We start from the raw sequence: 23,308 nt of genomic DNA on the forward strand, positions 1-23,308 counted from the left end.
GGAGAGAGAGAGAGAGAGAGAGAGAGAGGGACAGAGAGAGAGAGAGCGAGAGAGAGACTGGTTCAACATCTAGTACTATGGCACCATCTTGTGGCCTTGTCAGTAACAACACACTGTGATCCTGTCGCTGTGATGTTTGAGGGATATCTCAGTGGGTTGTAAAGGATTTAAAAGCTGGATAGATCTGTAGTAATAGGCTACTATGTCTACATGTACGAATTGACCAGAATATCTACAATATTGTAAAATCGTGTCATTGTAAATTTACCATGGAAATTAGGCATAAGTTAAGGAATAACAAAATTACATTCATCACCTCTGTTGTTTTGGTGTGACCTGACCTCGATGTTTAAAGCTGCAATATGTCACTTTTTGGCCGACCCGACCAAATTCACATAGAAAGGTCAGTTATAGATCTGTGATTCTCATTGAAAACAAGTCTAAGAAGCTGTAGATGTGTTCTATGTGCGCTATGTCTATGATTCCCGTTCTTAAGTTTTGTTTTTGTGTCTTTTACTTTCGGTTTTGTACACCAGATTCAAACAGCTGAAAATGTAAATGTTCAGGGTTATGGAAAATATGTTTCACAGCAGTTTAGATGGTACAATGATTCTCTACACAATGACTGCTTGTTTTGTCACATGAACTGAAATTAGGCGAACTATTTGAATTTTAGCAATCAGGAAATGGTCAGAGCTTTTTTCTGCATATTGCACCTTTGAGAGCATACACACTGTGAAATGTTCTGCATCGCTGTTGTCATGCAACATAATATATAGTCCACAAAACAAACATGTTTTTCTTCTTCTATCAAGATCCAACACAGGACCTCCAATTGGTCCCTTGATATCTCATTAAAAATAAATAACTTTTCAAAGTTTTAAAGGCCCAGTGCTGTGTTTTATATCTACTTTCACACTAGGTGGTTGGAAAAATACTGCGAAATTGTGAAAATTATGCAAATGCCCTTTTATTGTAAGAGCTGTTCGGAAAGACATCACCTGGTGACCGTCCCTGTGGTTAATTAGTTAATAGACCAATAAGAAAGAGAGTTCCAAACCTCTCTGCCAATAACAGCTAGTTTTCAGTTTTCACCTCCCCATTCAGACCACTCCCAGACTCCTAGCAACATTCTTGCTTGAGAAGCTGCTATTTACGAATAAGATATTTCTTTATTTTTGACCATTTTAATTTAAAATACTTGCGGTAAGGTACTTCATTGTTAACCAGAAATGATTTGATATTGAGATAAAAACGTCAGCATTGGGCCTTTAAGGTTCCATAGATTTTTTATTTGTAAATTGATTCTCTTCACTTTTTTTTGTACAGAGTTATACGTGTGCTTACGACTTGTTCCCCATTCATAACGTTTATATTCCATGCACTTGTTTTTAGTTGAGTTATTAACCCACCTGTTGCTTGTGGCGGTGCAGTTAGTGACAAGCGGTGTGACTGTGTGCGTGTGTGTTTCTATAGAAACGGCTCAACACCTGCCTTCCCATGACACCTCGGGGCTGAACACACCGTAGGAAAACGGTATGATACACAGGAGACTTCTACCGTCACCTGGGCAGAACGGGGCATAACGGGCCACGCAACCTGACTCTGCATGTGCCTTTTATGAAGTTGTTCCCGTTACATTCAGAACATTTTTACCAGGAAGTATTTACCTGAATAACATGCACGATTGAAGAACTCAGCTAAGTAGCCTAACTTTCGTTCAGGTTGCGCAGTGGACTATTTTATGCGAAGTTCAAGATGCTCATTTGAAAATGTGGACTGAATGGACCTAAAATATCCGTTAACGGCGTATCGATAATGACGACCGTCCAATCCTGTAACAGTGTGGTTTACTACGTTGAAATTGGATGCATTTTTATTTGTGTGGGGAAATGATCTAGCATAGCCTTCCATACTTTGACCCCAATCGTCATGAACTCTGAAAAGCCCAATTTTCTATCCCAACCTGTCGTGAAGAACATTTTCGTGTATCGAAATGGAGATCCCTTTTACGAGGCTCGCCGGTTAGTGGTAAACCAAAAGAGAGTGTCCAATTTTGACACTTTTCTTCGAGATGTGACGGGGGTGTGCAGGCTCCGTTTGGAGCGGTTCGGAACATCTACACCCCTAGAATGGGACATCGGGTGGCCTGCCTGGACCATCTACAGAGCGGGGAACAATATGTCGCTGCCGGGAGAGAGAAATTCAAGAAATTGGAGTGAGTAAGATAAATGTGTGTGTGTGTGTGTGTGTAATAATTGTCTGTTGAATTAGTTAATGTATATTATTGATGTTCATTGATGTTCATTGATACTGAATGACAGACTCGCTGTCTGTGATGTTCATTGATACTGAATGACAGACTCGCTGTCTGTGATGTTCATTGATACTGAATGACAGACTCGCTGTCTGTGATGTTCATTGATACTGAATGACATACTCGCTGTCTGTGATGTTCATTGATACTGAATGACAGACTCGCTGTCTGTGATGTTCATTGATACTGAATGACAGACTCGCTGTCTGTGATGTTCATTGATACTGAATGACAGACTCGCTGTCTGCGATGTTCATTGATACTGAATGACAGACTCGCTGTCTGTGATGTTCATTGATACTGAATGACAGACTCCGCTGTCTGTGATGTTCATTGATACTGAATGACAGACTCGCTGTCTGTGATGTTCATTGATACTGAATGACAGACTCGCTGTCTGTGATGTTCATTGATACTCGAATGACAGACCGCTGTCTGTGATGTTCATTGATACTGAATGACAGACTCGCTGTCTGTGATGTTCATTGATACTGAATGACAGACTCGCTGTCTGTGATGTTCATTGATACTGAATGACAGACTCGCTGTCTGTGATGTTCATTGATACTGAATGACAGACTCGCTGTCTGTGATGTTCATTGATACTGAATGACAGACTCTCTGTCTGTGATGTTCACATTTCAAGGTCGAGTTGACCTCACTTTTACTGATGTTGCAATAACTATAAAATAGTGATAACCCTAATTCGAACTGTTACAGTTGGACAGTGTTCCCTAAACATGTAGGCTACTGTACCCACTATAATTATTATCTGTAAAGCAGCCTTTTATTAAAGGGTTTGTAGAGATGGCATTTGGCCCACACTCCTTATAGAATCTATTCATAGTAATTGTATCCTCATATTTTATCACTGAAAGGTTTTTTCATGATACTTGTCCCTCCATTGCAATTGCAGTTACTTAGATAGGAGCTTTGAGATGACATTGTGACGACATAGAGAACATAGAGACGACATAGAGATGACATTGTGGCATTTGGACCACACTCCTCCTAGACCCATTATATGGCCTCCCGAGTGGCTCAGCTGTCTAAGGCACTTGCATCTCAGTGCTAGAGGCGTTACTACAGACTCTGGTTCGATCCTTGGCTGTATCACAACCGGCCGTGATCGGAAGGAGTCCCATAAGGCCACTCACAGTTGGCCTAGCGTCGTCCGGGTTAAGGGAAGGTTTTGGCGGGGGGTAGGCCGTCATTGTAAAATAAGAATTTGTTCTTAGCTGATTTGCCTAGTTAAATAAAGTTTAAATAAAAAAAAAATATTCTGTAAAATTTCTGACCAATTATACCACAGATAATTGCAGTTGTGTGTATAACTTTGTCCCTCCATTGTAATTGTAGTTGAGTGTATAACTTTGTCCCTCCATTGTAATTGTAGTTGAGTGTATAACTTTGTCCCTCCATTGTAATTGTAGTTGAGTGTATAACTTTGTCCCTCCATTGTAATTGTAGTTGAGTGTATAACTTTGTCCCTCCATTGTAATTGTAGTTGAGTGTATAACTTTGTCCCTCCATTGTAATTGTAGCTGAGTGTATAACTTTGTCCCTCCATTGTAATTGTAGTTGAGTGTATAACTTTGTCCCTCCATTGTAATTGCAGTTGAGTGTATAACTTTGTCCCTCCATTGTAATTGCAGTTGTGTGTATAACTTTGTCCCTCCATTGTAATTGCAGTTATTCACGGATAGGATCCAAAAGAAGAGGATGCTCCTTACTACTTCAGGGCAGGTGAGATGACTTGTTGTACTGTCCTCCATTCACACCACTTTACCAAGAGAAACTCACTAGACCGTGTCTTCTACTGGTCCTGGCTTGCTGGCCATGCTGTGCTGTCAATTAGACTGCAACTGTTTTGAATGATGGATGACGTTTGTCCTTCAAAAGGGAAACATGTTTTTAATTGTCAACATTCACTCACAAGATGTCCTGGTCTCTGGGTGCCTGTTTGAGAAGCCCTGGACTCTGGGTGCTCCTGTTTGAGAAGCCCTGGTCTCTCGGTGCCTGTTTGAGAAGCCCTGGTCTCTGGGTGCCTGTTTGAGAAGCCCCTGGCCTCTGGGTGCCTGTTTGAGAAGCCCTGGTCTCTGGGTGCCTGTTTGAGAAGCACTGGCCTCTGGGTGCCTGTTTGAGAAGCACTGGCCTCTGGGTGCCTGTTTGAGAAGCCCTGGCCTCTGGGTGCCTGTTTGAGAAGCCCTGGCCTCTGGGTGCCTGTTTGAGAAGCCCTGGTCTCTGGGTGCCTGTTTGAGAAGCCCTGGCCTCTGGGTGCCTGTTTGAGAAGCCCTGGCCTCTGGGTGCCTGTTTGAGAAGCCCTGGTCTCTGGGTGACTGTTTGAGAAGCCCTGGCCTCTGGGTGCCTGTTTGAGAAGCCCTGGTCTCTGGGTGCCTGTTTGAGAAGCCCTGGCCTCTGGGTGCCTGTTTGGGAGAAGCCCTGGCCTCTGGGTGCCTGTTTGAGAAGCCCTGGTCTCTGGGTGCCTGTTTGAGAAGCCCTGGTCTCTGGGTGCCTGTTTGAGAAGCCCTGGTCTCTGGGTGCCTGTTTGAGAAGCCCTGGCCTCTGGGTGCCTGTTTGAGAAGCCCTGGTCTCTGGGTGCCATTTTGAGAAGCCCTGGTCTCTGGGTGACTGTTTGAGAAGCCCTGGCCTCTGGGTGCCTGTTTGCGAAGAATCAGCTATGAAAGGTGTAATGTCAGTCACCATGTTTACATGCGCACAGTATTCTGGGTAGTAGCTCATATCCCGCTTAAGGTCTTATTCGGGATTAGATGTTTACATGCACCTTTGATATCCCGCTCACGAGTATCCCTGTACCTATGAATTATCAGAATATTCCTCATTTAAATTCATATGGGTTAAATGGATTAGTAACTGAAAAATGGACACTAAAGGTGTCACACAACGAGTCGTAAATTGAGTGGACCAAGGTGCAGCAGGTAAAGTGCTCATCTTCTTATTTTATTAAAGAAAACACTTAATCAAAATAAACAAACGACAAAAACAGTCCAGTAAGGTGCACAGACTATACTAGAAACAACCACCCACAAACACAAGTGAAAACAAACACAACTAAATATGGCCTCCAATTAGAGACAACAACCACCAGCTGTCTCTAATTGGAGGTCATTACCAAAACTCACATAGAAATAGAAAAGCTAGATTTAAACATAGAAATAGGAAAACTAGAACCTAAACCCAAAATACCCAAACACACAAAACAAACACCCCCATCGCCCACGCCTGACCAACTATAATGACAAATAACCCCTTATACTGGTCAGGACGTGACTGTAGGCCTAATAACATCTCACATGTAGAGGTAGTATAGTATTAACTCCCGCAGAATTATGAATTTTTTTTTTGCAGTAAAATTCATACAACAAATGTTAATTTAGTCTCGGGAACAGGAGTGGAGAAATATGATTTCTTTCAGCATCTCTCTTGAGAAAATGCGAATCACTTTAATGTGTTATCTTTGACTCTGTTATGCAAGCAGACACCATTTCAGCCACATAAAATATTTACCCAAGACGAACTGAAGTCTTATCAGAAACGTGTTTTTTATCATTTTTACGGCTTTTCATTTCCTTAAACCCGTCAAACTGATGACATTTGGACATTTTGCATGGGACTGAGTCTTTCCACTGTTCTGGGAGTTATTGCGTTTTCTCCCGGTCCCTAAAAAGAAACAGACAACTTTACCAATGTTAACTAGATTACTAATGTATCCATTCTATCCATGTAAGACATTATTCTGGTCAGCACTACTTTATTTACTTTTCTCCCGGTCCCTAAAAGGGAAACAGACAACTTTACCAATGTTAACTAGATTACTAATGTATCCATTCTATCCATATTTAGACATTATTCTGGTCAGCACTACTTTATTTACTTTTCCTCCCCCCCAAAAACGACAACTTTACCAATGTTAACTAATTACTAATTATCCATTCTTATCTTACATTATTCTTCCTCTTCGTTATTGATTTTCTCCCGGTCCCTAAAAAAACACACTTTACCAATGTTAACTAGATTACTAATATATCCATTCTGTCCATGTTAACATTATTCTGTCCCACTACTTTATTTACTTTTTCTCCCCCCATCCCTAAAAGGAAACAGACAACTTTACCAATGTTAACTAGATTACTAATGTATCCATTCTGTCCATGTTAGACATTATTCTGGTCCACACTACTTTATTTACTTTTCTGGGGCAACAAGTTATGACAGAATAGAAGCTGCATGTATCTAACTATAGTTGACAAACAAATTGGCCAACCAAATGTCAGAAATTACAATATAGCCTACCGAACGGCGGAAATTACAATATGGCCTACCAAATGCTCGGAAATTACAACATGGCCTACCAAATGTCGGAAATTACAATATGGTCTACCAAATGTCGAAAATTACAAAATGGCCTACCAATGTCGGAAATTACAATATGGCCTACCAAATGTCGGAAATTACATCTCCTTCGATCTTTCACCAAATGTCGAAATTACAAAATGGCCTACCTTTACCATTTGGAAATTACAAAATGGCCTACCAAATGTCGAAATTACAATATGGTCTACCAAATGTCGAAATCTACAATATGGCCTACCAAATGTCGAAATTACAATATGGCCACCAAATGTCGGAAATTACAATATGGCCCTACCAAATGTCGGAAATTACAATATGGCCTACCAAATGTCGGAAGTCTTTGGGAAATTATAAGGAACTTGTCTAAATTAGGGGTGAAAAAGCTTAGCCCAGTAGCTTAGACGGTCCAGTACGGGAATATCAAAGCAAAATAAATTATTATGGAATTATTGTGGATGGAACTGCTACTTTTTGAAGTAATTTGTTTGACATTCAGATGAAAACATCATCACACAACACCTGTGGAACTGAGCCTGTTCAGACCGTGGAAAAATAACAGTAGACAGGATAAGATGTATCCCATCTAAAATTAGCATATCCCAGGAATCTTATTTATCTCATAACTGGGATAGAAGCTTTTGGGGTTTATTGTAAACGGATATGATGTTTATATACATCAATCAAAACCAATTTGTTATGCCAATATAACGGATATGTGCATTAATATAACAGGATATTGGTGTGCATGTAAACATGGTAACCTGAATAATAACAGGATATTGGTGTGCATGTAAACGTGGTAACCTGAATAATAACAGGATATTGCGTATGTAAACGCAGAACCTGAATAACAGGATATTGGTGTGCATGTAAACGTGGTAACCTGAATAATAACAGGATATTGATGTGCATGTAAACGTGGTAACCTGAATACAACAGGATATTGGTGTGCATGTAAACGTGGTAACCTGAATAATAACAGGATATTGCGGTGCATGTAAAACATGGTAACCTGAATAATAACAGGATATTGGTGTGCATGTAAACATGGTAACCTGAAATAATAAAATAGATATTGGTGTTGCATGTAAACATGGTAACCTGAATAATAACAGGATATTGGTGTAATGTAAACATGGTAACCGAATAATAACAGGATATTGGTGCATGTAAACATGGTAACCTGGGGTCAACAGATATTGGTGTGCATGTAAACGCGGTAACCTGGAATAATAACAGGATATTGGTGGGCATGTAAACGTGGGTAACCTGAATAATAACAGGTATTGGTGCATGTAAACATGGTAAACCTTGAAGGTCAAAACAGGGTATTGGGTGTGCATATGTAAACATGGTAACCTGAATAATAAACAGATATTGGTGCACAAAAACATGGTAACCTGAATAATAACAGATATTGGTGTGCATGTAAACATGGTAACCTGAATAATAACAGGGTATTGTGCATAAAACATGGTAATCGAATAACAGGATATTGGTGTGCATGTAAAACATGGTAACCTGAATAATAACAGGGTATTGGTGTAATGTAAACATGGTAACCTGAATAATAACAGGATATTGGTAAAGCGTAAACATGGTAACCTGAATAATAACAGGATATTGATGTGCATGTAAACGTGGTAACCTGAATAATAACAGGATATTGGTGCATGTAAACGTGGTAACCTGAATAATAACAGGATATTGGGTGTGCACAAAACATGGTAACCTGAATAATAACAGGATATTGTATATGTAAACATGGTCAAAGGTTTGAGAAAGAACAACAAGGGGAGGTGAAATACCAGTGTTTAGTCAAGTCCTTGTATTTGTGAATAATCACTTTGTTGGCAGATCAGTGATTTTGAATTACTAATGTAATGTGATGATAATCAACCTCCTTCAATACATATTTAATCTGAAAACATCTTGCTAAATCATTGTTACGAAGAGTGCCTCGCAGGGTCAGATATAATCTTACCCCACACCGAGAGGTGGAAACACTGACGCCACAACGCCCGAGCCACCTTGTCCAGCGCTAAGGGTTTTATTAACAATCAGGCTTGGTTTACAGAGGAGTAACTTAGCCCTAATGGCACCCTATTCTGCGTAGTGCACCACTTGATCAGGCCCATAGTGCCCTGCCAAAAATAGGGCACTAATAGAGGAATAGGGTGCCATTTGGGACAACAACCCACTGCATGAGTTCTGTCTTCTACTCATGACTAGTGGAGGTTTAATAGGCCAGTCTATTTTATGAGAGCCACACTCACCACTGTCATGTTCCCCTGATTGGTTCAATTAAAGAGGCTCCTCAAACAACACTCACAACCCTGGCTGTGACTCAAACAGCCCGCCACACTTAAGAGGAAGTAGGCTCAGGATGGACTGTTAACTGGGTTTAGGACTGTTCTGCCACCATGGACTGTAAGCTAGGTTCAGGACTGTTCCTGCCATCATGGACTGTAAGCCAGGTTCAGGACTGTGCTTAGGTTCAGGACTGTTCCTGCCACCATGGACTGTAAGCTAGATTCAGGACTGTTGCTGCCATCATAGACTGTAAGCCAGGTTCAGGACTGTTGCTGCCACCATAGACTGTAAAGCTAGGTTCAGGATTGTTAAGCTACAGGTTCAGGACTGTTCCTGCCATCATGGACTGTAAGCTAGGTTCAGGACTGTTCCTTCCATCATAGACTGTAAGCCAGGTTCAGGACTGCTGCTGCCACCATAGACTGTGTTAGGTCTGTGGACTGTTCCTGCCATCATCGATCAAAAGCTAGGTTCAGGACTGTGTTAGTTCAGGACTGTAAGCTAGGTTCAGGACTGTTGCTGCTATTATGGCGCATCGGCTGAAAATGCAATGAACAAGGATGTGGAGGATAAGGATGGAGGACAAGGATGTGGAGAACAAGGACGGAGAACAAGGATGTGGAGAACCAGGACGTGGAGAACAAGGACGTAAAAACAAGGACGTGGGGAAACAAGGACGTGGAGGTCTGAAAGGGAAGATAAAGAATGGAAACATTAGGAACACATGACAAAAGAGTGCCAGAGGGTTATCCTACCAAGCAGGTCTGAAGGAGTTAGAGACGAATGCTGATCAACTCTTGTGTCCAACACAGGATAACCGGGTCAATCGAACGTGGCTCACCTTTTTAGCCAGGTACATTTCCTATGGCACTGAAACCCAAAGAACCAACCTGCTCCAGGCCAGGCTAATTCAGGGCTGACTACATTATCCTGCATTCAGAACTAACCAACCCAGGGCAGGCTAACTCCATTTATCCTGCATCTGTGAATCAACCTTTCCAGGCCAGGCTCAACTCAGGTCTAACTCCATTTATCTCTGCATTCAGAACTAACTCGCTCCAGTCAGGCTAATTCAGGGCTGACTACATTTATCCTGCATTCAGAAACTAACTGCTCCAGGGCAGGCTAAATCAGCCATCCTTGCATTCAGAACTAACCTGCTCCAGGGCAGGCTAACTCAGGTCTAAATCTATCATCTGCATTCAGAACTAACCTGCTCCCAGCAGGCTCAACTCAGGGCTAACTGTTTATCCTGCATTCAGAACCAACTGCTCCAGGGCAGGCCAACCTGTGGGCCAACTCTGTTTATCCTGCATTCAGAACTAACCTGCTCCAGGGCACCCTAACCTGTGTCTAACCTACTTATCCTGCATTCAGAACTAACCTTGCTCCAGGCAGCCTAACTCCATTTATCCGTGCATTCAGAACTAACCTGGTCTAGGCAGGCTAACTCAAGGCTAACTCCATTTATCCTGGGCATTCAGAAATCCAACCTGCTCCAGGGCAGTAAGCTAACTCAGGGTTAACCCATTTATCCTGCATTCAGAACTAACCTGTCTAGGGCAAATAACTCTACTTACTCCTGAATGAAATGACTAAGCCATGAGTTGAGGACCAATGAAAGCACTTCTCCCGCTTGCAAAGATTGCATCATCCCCTCTGATTTGAGGAAGATGACTAATTGGAATATTTTATTAATCCAATGTTTTGTGTTTTAAAAATAAGGATATTAAAATATCCATTACACATTTAGCTTCTTTATAGAACACAAAACAAAGCAGGTAGCTAATGAGGTGCAATAAACCAAAAAACGACACCTATAAAAGCCCTTTTCATTTTGATTTCAGCACAAATTAAAATGTGGCACTGACTCTCCAATGGATTGATGTTTTCAGCATTGTCTCAATGAGGAGTTCTGACTCTCCAGTGGATTGGATGTTTCAAAGCATTGTCTCAATGAGGAGTTCTGGACTCTCCAATGGATTGATGTTTCAGCATTGTCTCTTCAATGAGGAGTTCTGACTCTCCAATGGATTGATGTTTCAGCATTGTCTCTAATGAGGAGTTCTTGACTCTCCAATGATTGATGTTTCAGCATTGTCTCAATGAGGAGTTCTGACTCTCCAGTGGATTGATGTTTCAACATTTGTCTCAATGAGGAGTTCTGACTCTCCAGTGGATTGATGTTTCAGCATTGTCTCACTGAGGAGTTCTGACTCTCCAGTGATTGATATTTCCAGCATTGTCTCAATGAAGTTCTGACTCGCATACGGATTGATGTTTCAGCATTGTCTCAATGAGGAGTTTCTGACTCTCCCATGGATTGGATGTTTCAGCATTTTCTCAATGAAGCTGCTTGGCGTTCAATTAGCCATGCGACATAAAAACGCAGGTTACAAGCCTGCTAGAGTTAGCGGCAGGCGGGACAAGCACCATCGTAAGTACAGATGAAGCCTGGGAGCTGGGAATGTGAAGCTAACTGAAGTTGGTTAGTTTAGAAAACTCCAGATCTAGCTTGCTTCACAGGATACCCTCTTGACTGTGGGAACAAGCTTAACATCCAACAAACCAACTGAGGAGACTGCCAGGATAAACATAAAGGGAGAAATTAGCATGATCAAACATAACATGGGCTATTAAAGGGATATAATGTAGGCTATATAAAGGGATATAACGTAGGGCTATTAAAGGGATATAACGAGGCTATTAGCGATATAACGTAGGTTATTAATAAGCGTATATAAACGTATTCTAATTACTGGGATAAAGGTAGTAGCAGATTAAATCGGGTATTTTTTATCACGCTATCGGCAATGCCTTTAAACTAACGAGGGTTAAAGGAATATAACGTTAGGCTATGAAGGATATAACGTAGGCTATTAAAGGGGATATAAGAGGTTATTAAAGGGATATAACGCGTAGGCTATAGGTTAGGGATATAACGTAGGTTATTCAAAGGGATATACTCTATGAATGTCCTTGATTAAAGGATATAACGTAGGCTATTAAAGGGATATAATGTGAGGCTATTAAAGGGATATAACGTACGCTATTAAAGGGATATAATAAAGGGATATAAGCATGGGCTATTAAAGGGAACCTGTGAAGCTATTAAAGGGATACAGCCAGGCTAATAAAGGGGATATAGCAATGGTTAGCTTAAATATAATTCTAATATTAAAAGAGGATAGCGTGAGGCTATTAAAAGGGATATAACATAGGCTATTAAAGGGATATAATGTAGGCTAGAAGGGATGGCATGGGTTATTAAAGGATATAACATCATGTTAAAGAATTGTAGCTATATACATTATCTAAAATTGATAGCTATTAAATATAACTGAGCTATTAAAGAGGATATCATAATATTAAGGTTCTATCATTAAAGGGATATTGTAGGTTTACATATATCTCTATTAAAGGGATATATTTTTTATTGTAGGCTATTATATATTATTAATTATTATTATCTTTTTATTAAATTTAGTATTAAAATATACTTATTAATTTTATTATATTAGCTTTAAATTACGTTAGGTTATTAAAGTGATATAATGTAAGCTTTTTAAAGGATATAACGAGGCTAGAATAACGGAGGCTATTAAAGGATATAACGTGGTAAAGGATATAATGTTAGGTTATTGAAGCGGATATAACGTAGGCTATTAAAGGGATATAACTAGGTTATTAAAGGGATATAATGTAGGCTATTAAAGGGATATAACGTAGGCTATTAAAGGGATATAACGTTAGGCTATTAAAGGGATATAAGTAGGCTATTAAAGGGATATAATGTAGGCTACCTTTTCATAAATTAGATTTATATTTCTCCAATCATTTAATTTTTCGTTATCATATCATAGATGCTGATCCACAGTCAACAGACAGGTAGACAGGTAGGGAGAAAGGGAAACAGACGGTAAACAGACAGGTAGAGGTGAGGTAGAGGAGAAAGGTAAACAGACAGGTAGAGGTGAGGTAGAGGAGAAAGGTAAACAGAAAGGTAAACAGACAGGTAGAGGTAGAGGAGAAAGGTAAACAGACAGGTAGAGGTGAGGTAGAGGAGAAAGGTAAACAGACAGTAAGAGAAAGGTAAACAGACAGGTAGAGGAGGGTAGAGGAGAAAGGTAAACAGACAGGTAGAGGAGAGGTAGAGGAGAAAGGTAAACAGACAGGTAGAGGTGAGGTAGAGGAGAAAGGTAAACAGACAGGTAGAGGTGAGGTAGAGGAGAAAGGTAAACAGACAGGTAGAGGTGAGGTAGAGGAGAAAGGTAAACAGACAGGTAGAGGTAGAGGAGAAGGTAAACAGACAGGTAGAGGTGAGGTAGAGGAGAAAGGTAAACAGACAGGTAGAGGAGAGGTAGAGGAGAAAGGTAAACAGACAGGTAGAGGTGAGGTAGAGGAGAAAGGTAAACAGACAGGTAGAGGTAGTAGAGGAGAAAGGTAAACAGACAGGTAGAGGAACAGACAGGTAGAGGTGAGGTAGAGGAGAAAGGTAAACAGACAGGTAGAGGTGAGGTAGAGGAGAAAGGTAAACAGACAGGTAGAGGTAGAGGAGAAAGGTAAACAGACAGGTAGAGAGAAGGTAAACAGACAGGTAGAGGTGAGGTAGAGGAGAAAGGTAAACAGACATAGGTAGAGGTGAGGTAGAGGAGAAAGGTAAACAGACAGGTAACGAGGAGAGGTGAGGTAGAAAGGAGAGGAGAAAGGTAAACAGACAGGTAGAGGTGAGGTAGAGGAGAAAGGTAAACAGACAGGTAGAGGTGAGGTAGAGGAGAAAGGTAAACAGACAGGTAGAGGAGAAAGGTAAACAGACAGGTAAACAGACAGGTAGAGGTGAGGTAGAGGAGAAAGGTAAACAGACAGGTAAACAGACAGGTAGAGGTGAGGTAGAGGAGAAAGGTAAACAGACAGGTAGAGGTGAGGTAGAGGAGAAAGGTAAACAGACAGGTAAACAGACAGGTAGAGGAGAAAGGTAAACAGACAGGTAGAGGAGAGGTAGAGGAGAAAGGTAAACAGACAGGTAGAGGTGAGGTAGAGGAGAAAGGTAAACAGACAGGTAGAGGTGAGGTAGAGGAGAAAGGTAAACAGACAGGTAGAGGTGAGGTAGAGGAGAAAGGTAAACAGACAGGTAGAGGTAGAGGAGAAAGGTAAACAGACAGGTAGAGGTGAGGTAGAGGAGAAAGGTAAACAGACAGGTAGAGGTGAGGTAGAGGAGAAAGGTAAACAGACAGGTAGAGGAGAGGTAGAGGAGAAAGGTAAACAGACAGGTAGAGGTAGAGGAGAAAGGTAAACAGACAGGTAGAGGGAAAGGTAGACAGAAGGTAGAGGAGAAAGGTAAACAGACAGGTAGAGGAGAGGTAGAGGAGAAAGGTAAACAGACAGGTAGAGGTGAGGTAGAGGAGAAAGGTAAACAGAAAGGTAAACAGACAGGTAGAGGTGAGGTAGAGGAGAAAGGTAAACAGACAGGTAAACAGACAGGTAGAGGTGAGGTAGAGGAGAAAGGTAAACAGACAGGTAAACAGACAGGTAGAGGTGAGTAGAGGAGAAAGGTAAACAGACAGGTAAACAGACAGGTAGAGGAGAAAGGTAAACAGACAGGTAGAGGACAGGTAGAGGAGAGGTAGAGGAGAAAGGTAAACAGACAGGTAGAGGTGAGGTAGAGGGAGAAAGGTAAACAGACAGGTAGAGGAAAGACAGGTAGAGGAGAGAAAGGTAAACAGACAGGTAGAGGAGAAAGGTAAACAGACAGGTAAAGGGTAGAGGAGGTAGAGGCAGGTAGCAGACAGGTAGAGGTGAGGTAGAGGAGAAAGGTAAACAGACAGGTAGAGGAGAGGTAGAGGAGAAAGGTAAACAGACAGGTAGAGGTGAGGTAGAGGAGAAAGGTAAACAGACAGGTAGAGGAGAAGAGGAGAAAGGTAAACAGACAGGTAGAGGGTGAGGTAGAGGAGAAAGGTAAACAGACAGGTAGAGGTAGAGGTAGAAGAAAGGTAAACAGACAGGTAGAGGTGAGGTAGAGGAGAAAGGTAAACAGACAGGTAGAGGAGAGGTAGAGGAGAAAGGTAAACAGACAGGTAGAGGAGAGGTAGAGGAGAAAGGTAAACAGACAGGTAGAGGGTGAGGTAGAGGAGAAAGGTAAACAGACAGGTAGAGGAGAGGTAGAGGAGAAAGGTAAACAGACAGGTAGAGGAGAGGAAACAGAAAGGTAAACAGACAGGTAGAGGAGAGGTAGAGGAGAAAGGTAAACAGACAGGTAGAGGAGAGGTAGAGGAGAAAGGTAAACAGACAGGTAGAGGTGAGGTAGAGGAGAAAGGTAAACAGACAGGTAGAGGAGAGGTAGAGGTGAGGTAGAGGAGAGGTAGACAGAAAGGTAAACAGACAGGTAGAGGTGAGGTAGAGGAGAAAGGTAAACAGACAGGTAGAGGTGGTAGGGAGAAAGGTAAACAGACAGGTAGAGGAGAGGTAGAGGTGAGGTAAGAGAAAAGGTAAACAGACAGGTAGAGGTGAGGTAGAGGAGAAAGGTAAACAGACAGGTAAACAGACAGGTAGAGGAGAAAAAGAAGGTAGAGGAGAAAGGTAAACAGACAGGTAAACAGACAGGTGAGAGGTAGTAGAGGAGAAAGGTAAACAGACAGGTAGAGGTAGAGGTAGAGAAGGTAAACAGACAGGTAGAGGTGAGGTAGAGGAGAAAGGTAAACAGACAGGTAAACAGACAGGTAGAGGTGATGTAGAGGAGAAAGGTAAACAGACAGGTAAACAGACAGGTAGAGGTGGAGGAGAAAGGTAAACAGACAGGTAGAGGTGAGAGGTAGAGGGAGAAAGGTAAACAGACAGGTAGAGGTGAGTAGAGGAGAAAGGTAAACAGACAGGTAGAGGTGAGGTAGAGGAGAAAGGTAAACAGAAAGGTAAACAGACAGGTAGAGGAGGTAGAGGAGAAAGGTAAACAGACAGGTAGAGGAGAGGTGAGTAGAGGAGAGGTAGAGGAGAAATGTAAACAGACAGGTAGAGGAGAGGTAGAGGGGGTAGAGGAGAAAGGTAAACAGACAGGTAGAGGAGAGGTAGAGGAGAAAGGTAAACAGACAGGTAGAGGTGAGGTAGAGGAGAAAGGTAAACAGACAGGTGAATAGAGAAAGGTAAACAGACAGGTAGAGGAGAGGTAGAGGAGAAAGGTAAACAGACAGGTAGAGGTGAGTTAGAGGAGAAAGGTAAACAGACAGGTAGAGGAGAGGAAGAGGTGAGGTAGAGGAGAAAGGTAAACAGACAGGTAGAGGAGAGGTAGAGGAGAAAGGTAAACAGACAGGTAAACGACGGAGAGGAGAGGTAGAGGAGAAAGGTAAACAGACAGGTAAACAGACAGGTAGAGGTGAGGTAGAGGAGAAAGGTAAACAGACAGGTAAAGAGGACAGGTGAAGGTAGAGGAGAAAGGTAAACAGACAGGTAGAGGTAGGTAGAGGAGAAAGGTAAACAGACAGGTAAACAGACAGGTAGAGGTGAGGTAGAGGAGAAAGGTAAACAGACAGGTAGAGGTGAGGTAGAGGAGAAAGGTAAACAGACAGGTAGAGGTGAGATAGAGGAGAAAGGTAAACAGACAGGTAAACAGAGGTGAGGTAGAGGAGAAAGGTAAACAGACAGGTAGAGGTGAGGTAGAGGAGAAAGGTACACAGACAGGTAGAGGTGAGGTAGAGGAGAAAGGTAAACAGACAGGTAGAGGTGAGGTAGAGGAGAAAGGTAAACAGACAGGTAAACAGACAGGTAGAGGTGAGGTAGAGGAGAAAGGTAAACAGACAGGTAAACGATAGAGGAGAAAGGTAAACAGACAGGTAGAGGAGAGGTGAGGGTAGAGGAGAAAGGTAAACAGACAGGTAGAGGTGAGGTAGAGGAGAAAGGTAAACAGACAGGTAGAGGTGAGGTAGAGAGAAAGGTAAACAGACAGGTAGAGGAGAGGTGGAGGAGAAAGGTAAACAGACAGGTAGAGGTGGAGAAAGGTAAACAGACAGGTAGCGGTGAGGTAGAGGAGAAAGGTAAACAGACAGGTAGAGGTGAGGTAGAGGAGAAAGGTACACAGACAGGTAGAGGTGAGGTAGAGGAGAAAGGTAAACAGACAGGTAGAGGTGAGGTAGAGGAGAAAGGTAAACAGACAGGTAGAGGAGGTAGAGGAGAAAGGTAAACAGACAGGTAGAGGTGAGTAGGAGGAAGAAAGGTAAACAGACAGGTAGAGGTGAAAGGTAGAGGAGAGGTAGAGGAGAAAGGTAAACAGACAGGTAGAGGAGAGGTAGAGGAGAAAGGTAAACAGACAGGTAGAGGAGATGTAGAGGAGAAAGGTAAACAGACAGGTAGAGGAGAAAGGTAAACAGACAGGTAGAGGAGAAAGGTAAACAGACAGGTAGAGGAGAAAGGTAAACAGACAGGTAGAGGTGAGGTAGAGGAGAAAGGTATAACAGACAGGTAGAGGTGAGGTAGAGGAGAAAGGTAAACAGACAGGTAGAGGTGAGGTAGAGGAGAAAGGTAAACAGACAGGTAGAGGTGAGGTAGAGGAGAAAGGTAAACAGACAGGTAGAGGAGAGGTAGAGGAGAAAGGTAAACAGACAGGTAGAGGTAGGTAGAGAGAAAGGTAAACAGACAGGTAGAGGTGAGGTAGAGGAGAAAGGTAAACAGACAGGTAGAGGTGAGGTAGAGGAGAAAGGTAAACAGACAGGTAGAGGTAGGTGAGGAGAAAGGTAAACGAAAGGTAAACAGACAGGTAGAGGTGAGGTAGAGGAGAAAGGTAAACAGACAGGTAGAGGTGAGGTAGAGGAGAAAGGTAAACAGACAGGTAGAGGAGAGGTGATTACAGGAGAGTTGAACAGGTGTGGAGGGAAGGGTGTGGCCTGGGGAGATTGGAAGCCTGTAGGAGTGGCATGACCCTTCACAACCACACACACACACACACACCCACACACACCCACACACCACACACACACACACACACACACACACACACCACACACACACACACACACACACACACACACACACACACACACACACACACAGATGGCTAAATGTAACAGTATAGCTTCCGTCCCTCTCCTTGCCCCTACCTGGGCTCAAACCAGGGACCCTCTGCACACATCAACAACTGCCTCCCACGAAGCATCGTTACCCACCACTCCACAAAAGCCACGGTAATTTCCGGACTATTAAGCGCACCTGAATATAAGCCGCACCCACTGAATTAAAAAAATATATTATTTTGAATATAAATAAGCCGCACATGTCTATAAGCCGCAGGTGCCTACCGGTACATTGAAACAAATGAACTTTACACAGGCTTTAACGAAACACGGCTTGTAACAAAAATAAATAGGCTTTAACGAAACAAGGCTTGTAACAAAAAATTTACAGTAAGGTTTAGTTGTCTTTTTGCACTGAGTCAATTCCTCACGCTGCTGTTTCCAACGTCTTATCATCGACTCATTAAGACCAAGCTCCCGTGCAGCAGCTCTATTTCCTTTTCCAACAGCCAGATCGCCTTCAACTTGAAAGCTGCATCATATGCATTTCTCTGTGTCTTTGCCATGATGAGGGTGACAAAATGACTACCGTAATCAGAATGATGGGAAGTTTGAGAGCGCTCGATTTAATCTAAACAGTAAACAAAAAAGTTGTTTGACCTTAACCCGTTCGGCAATTTCATTGGTCTAATGAAAGCTTCATGCCGCCAAAAAACTGAGCACGTCACAGAATGTGGGAAAAATCCATATATTAGCCGCGTCATTGTTTAAGCCGCGAGGTTCAAAGCTGGGAAAAAACTTGCGGCTTATAGTCCGAAATTTACGGTACTTCAAGGTCTCAGAGCGAGTGACCTCACCGATTGAAACACTATTAGCGCCCACATCGCTAACTAGCCTGCCATTTCACACCGGTTACATAAACACCAGACAACGCACTGACAACCTACTGACAACCTACTGACAACCCACTGACAACCCACTGACAACCCACTGACAACCTACTGACAACCCACTGACAACCCACTGACAACCCACTGACAACCTACTGACAACCCACTGGGCTCTAAGGCTTTGCTCCTCAGAGAGGGTTGTCAGGACACACAATAGACTGCTCTCTCTCTCACCAGGGAAGAGGTTTATATTGGTTCAAAAATGGGTTCTCTTTTTTGTTGTTGATGAATGCTCAAAATGAGATGTTTTAGTGTTCACCTTAGGGAGATATTATGTATATTGCCCAGTACATTTTACGTTAGTCAAATAACCAATCAATCTGGGGCGGCAGGTAGCCTAGTGGTTAGAGTGTTGGTCCAGTAACAGAAAGGTTGCTGGTTTGAATCCCAGAGCTGACAAGGTAAAAATCTGTCGTTCTGCCCCTGAACAAGGCAGTTAACCCACTGTTCCCCGGTAGGCCGTCATTGTAAATAAGAATTTGTTCTTAACTGACCTGCCTGGTTAAATAAAGCTCTTCTCCACTTTTAGCCTTATCCACAGGCTAAACCGGTGCCCCAGAGTCGAATCATTGTATCAGCAAGATTCCTGAAACCCATCAAAGAGCCCTGTGCCATTTTGTAAGTTCAACTTGTTGTGTGCATTTGTCCCTGTGTGAATGTGTCTGTGTATTGTGTTAATATACAAGTAGAACCTACTACATCATCTCAGTTGTTTGTGATTGACATTGATCTGAACTGGTGCATGATGTTAATTGTGTTATAATTAACCAATAAGGCCCGAGGGGGTGTGGTATATGGCCATTATACCACGGCTAAGGGCTGCTCTTAAGCACGACGCAACGCAGAGTGTCTGGATACAGCCCTTAACCATGGTATATTGGCCATATATCACAAAGCCTTACTGCTATTATAAACTGGTTACTAACGTAATTAGAGCAGTGGAAAAAGACATGTTTTTGTCATACCCGTGATATACGGTCTGATATACCACGGCTGTCAGCCAATCAGCATTCAGGGCTCCAACCACCCAGTTTATAATTACATTGAACATTTGGAGTAATTTAGCAGACGCTCTTATCCAGAGCATTGGTCTGAAGATAGCTAGGTGAGCCAGCCAGGTACGACAGTCGTAGTAAGTATGTTATGTGTTCTGATTGTGAAGAGTTCTGATTCTCTTGGCAGTGTGGTAGCGAATGGTGATGTGTTGAACCCAGCGTTAAGGCTGCTGATACCCCAGCGGATACTGGGCCAATACGACAGGGTTCTGGAGATGATCACTGACAAAATGGGTTTGAGAATCCTGGGGTGTGTACGAAGGTACCAAACGTCATTGGTTACACTTTAATAGATGTTTTAAGTTTCATCAACTTTTGGGGTGCAGTTTCCCAGACACAGATTAAACCTAGTCCAGGACTGAAAAGCATACTCAATGGGGATTCTCCAATCAAATACATTTTTTTTTGTTCAGGATTAGGCTTTATCTGTGTCTGGGAAACTCGCCCTGTGAGTTTCATTATCAACATCAGATTAGATCTGGTTTATAATGTCTTCTTCTTCTTTTCCCTAAATGACTGTGATGTGTGCGTTGTTCTTTTTACAGCCTTTACACCTTTGATGGAAATCATGTGAATGAAGGAAAGGACTTGGAGAGTGGACAGTTTTACGTGGCTGTTGGGAGAGACAAGTTTAAAAGACTTCCTTACAGTGACCTTCTGTTCACCAAACCAAGGGGCGTACGAAGGACTACAGGGTAAATATCTCAGAAGACTTCTGACTCATGGATTGTTCCTTTATTCATTCCTTACTTCATTCATTGTTCTCTCCTTTTTCTTTACTCTCTCCCTCGCCGTCACAAAAGTGTCTTACACTTGATGTGTGAAACACAATGCATTTTAGACTGTTGGTTTTCTGTTTCCTGTCAATCATCTGATCTTTCTTACACATTCTGTTTTGTTTTTCCAGATCCAAAGCTTCCTCATTACCGCCCATATACACATCTGGAAAGCAAAACAGAAACAGTGTAAGTATTGTCTTGAAAAGCCAACTTCTTTGAGAATGAGCTCTTATTCTTTCTTTCTGTGAGCAAGTCTTCTTTATAAAACAGTTGACTTATCTAATGTTGACTCTGCTTTATCAATCCATATGTCACGCTCTGACCTAGGAGAGCTGTGTTTTCTCTGTTTAGGTAGGTCAGGGTGTGATAGGTGGGTGGGCATTCTATGTTTTCGTTTTCTATGTTTTGGCCAGGTATGGTTTCCAATCAGAGGCAGCTGTCTATGGTTGTCTCTGATTGGAAGCCATACTTAGGCAGCCTGTTTTTCCTGTGTTGTTGTGGGTAGTTGTTTTCTGTTTAGTCAAGTGTACCTGACGGAACTGTTGGCTGTCGTTTTGTTGTTTTGGTTAAGTGTTTCATTAAAGTAAAGTATGAGCACTCTACACGCTGCGCCTTGGTCCCCTTTATACGACCCGCGTTACACCATCAGAATAAACATCAAGACCAACACAATATTCCTCTTCAATATAAAGCACTTGGTGACATGTTCTTAGGACTATATGAATGCAATGTGATTGACTGATTCTATATCTCACTCTAGTTGACGGTGCACCACAGTAAGTCTATGTGGCGGTGCAGAGAGCCAGCAGACTCCAAGATATCTACGCATGACAAAGACCGCACGTTGTCCATCGCCAGGCAGATCTCCCAGCAGAGACTCATGACCCTCAGGAAGAGGAGGAGTGGCCTCAGCATCTCCCTGGGAACACAGGACAACGGTAGGAACGGCCCCTGACTGACTGAGATACTAGATCTACAACTGACTGAGATACTAGATCTACAACTGACTGAGATACTAGATCTACAACTGACTGAGATACTAGATCTACAACTGACTGAGATACTAGATCTACAACTGACTGAGATACTAGATCTACAACTGACTGAGATACTAGATCTACGACTGACTGAGATACTAGATCTACGACTGACTGAGATACTAGATCTACGACTGACTGAGATACTAGATCTACGACTGACTGAGATACTAGATCTACGACTGACTGAGATACTAGATCTACGACTGACTGAGATACTAGATCTACGACTGACTGAGATACTAGATCTACAACTGACTGAGATACTAGATCTACAACTGACTGAGATACTAGATCTACAACTGACTGAGATACTAGATCTACAACTGACTGAGATACTAGATCTACAACTGACTGAGATACTACATCTACAACTGACTGAGATACTAGATCTACAACTGACTGAGATACTAGATCTACAACTGACTGAGATACTAGATCTACAACTGACTGAGATACTACATCTACAACTGACTGAGATACTACATCTACAACTGACTGAGATACTAGATCTACAACTGACTGAGATACTAGATCTACAACTGACTGAGATACTAGATCTACAACTGACTGAGATACTAGATCTACGACTGACTGAGATACTAGATCTACAACTGACTGAGATACTACATCTACAACTGACTGAGATACTAGATCTACAACTGACTGAGATACTAGATCTACAACTGACTGAGATACTAGATCTACAACTGACTGAGATACTAGATCTACAACTGACTGAGATACTAGATCTACAACTGACTGAGATACTAGATCTACAACCCTGTTCGCTATATAGTGCGACGTAGGGGCTCAGGTCAAAATTAGTGGGTCAGAGCAGGGCTCTATGGGGCGGGGTCAGAGCAGGGCTCTATGGGGCGGGGTCAGAGCAGGGCTCTATGGGGCGGGGTCAGAGCAGGGCTCTATGGGGGTGTGGTCAGAGCAGGGCTCTACGGGGTCAGAGCAGGGCTCTAAGGGGTCACAGCAGGGCTCTATGGGGTCAGAGCAGGGCTCTATGGGGGCGTGGTCAGAGCCGGGCTCTATGGGGTTAACAAAGTACTGAGTAAAGGGTCTGAATATTTATGTAAATGTAATATGTCTGTATTCTTCAATTTGCTCCCAAAAATTCTAAAAACCTGTGTTTGCTTTGTCATTATGGGGTATTGTGTGTAAATTGATAAGATGGGAAAAAAAACGATATAATCCATTTTAGAATACGGCTGTAATGTAACAAAATGTGGAAAAAGTCAAGTGGTCTGAATACTTTCCCAATGCACTGTAGTGCCCCATAAGACTCCGTTGGAATGTAGTGTACTATACAGGGAACGGTGTGTCATTAGGGACAGAGTCCTAGGGTAACTCATGTGTTAATGTGTGAACCTGATCTGCCTGATTTCACCTCCAGACTATGACGTACACACACACACACACACACACACACACACACACACACACACACACACACACACACACACACACACACACACACA

General features: G+C 42.4%; 1 protein-coding gene across 3 annotated transcripts in view; it reads left to right on the top strand.

Annotated features, from left to right (window-relative positions):
• The first annotated feature begins 4,034 nt into the window (after positions 1-4,034).
• LOC106592848 (doublecortin domain-containing protein 2) overlaps positions 4,035-23,308 on the top strand; it is a 37,553-nt gene continuing 18,279 nt past the window's right edge. For 2 of the 3 annotated variants that reach the window (XM_045696602.1, XM_045696604.1), the window contains exons 1-6: positions 4,035-4,063; positions 19,477-19,565; positions 20,130-20,264; positions 20,548-20,697; positions 20,910-20,967; positions 21,542-21,719. In XM_045696602.1, coding sequence (XP_045552558.1) covers positions 4,040-4,063; positions 19,477-19,565; positions 20,130-20,264; positions 20,548-20,697; positions 20,910-20,967; positions 21,542-21,719 — 634 coding nt within the window. In that variant the 5' untranslated portion in view covers positions 4,035-4,039. The remainder of the gene's footprint in view (positions 4,064-19,476; positions 19,566-20,129; positions 20,265-20,547; positions 20,698-20,909; positions 20,968-21,541; positions 21,720-23,308) is intronic. The other variant, XM_045696603.1, reaches the window with a different exon arrangement.

This window comes from Salmo salar, chromosome ssa02, assembly GCF_905237065.1.
Source record: "Salmo salar chromosome ssa02, Ssal_v3.1, whole genome shotgun sequence".
In the NCBI taxonomy this organism is placed as follows: domain Eukaryota; kingdom Metazoa; phylum Chordata; class Actinopteri; order Salmoniformes; family Salmonidae; genus Salmo; species Salmo salar.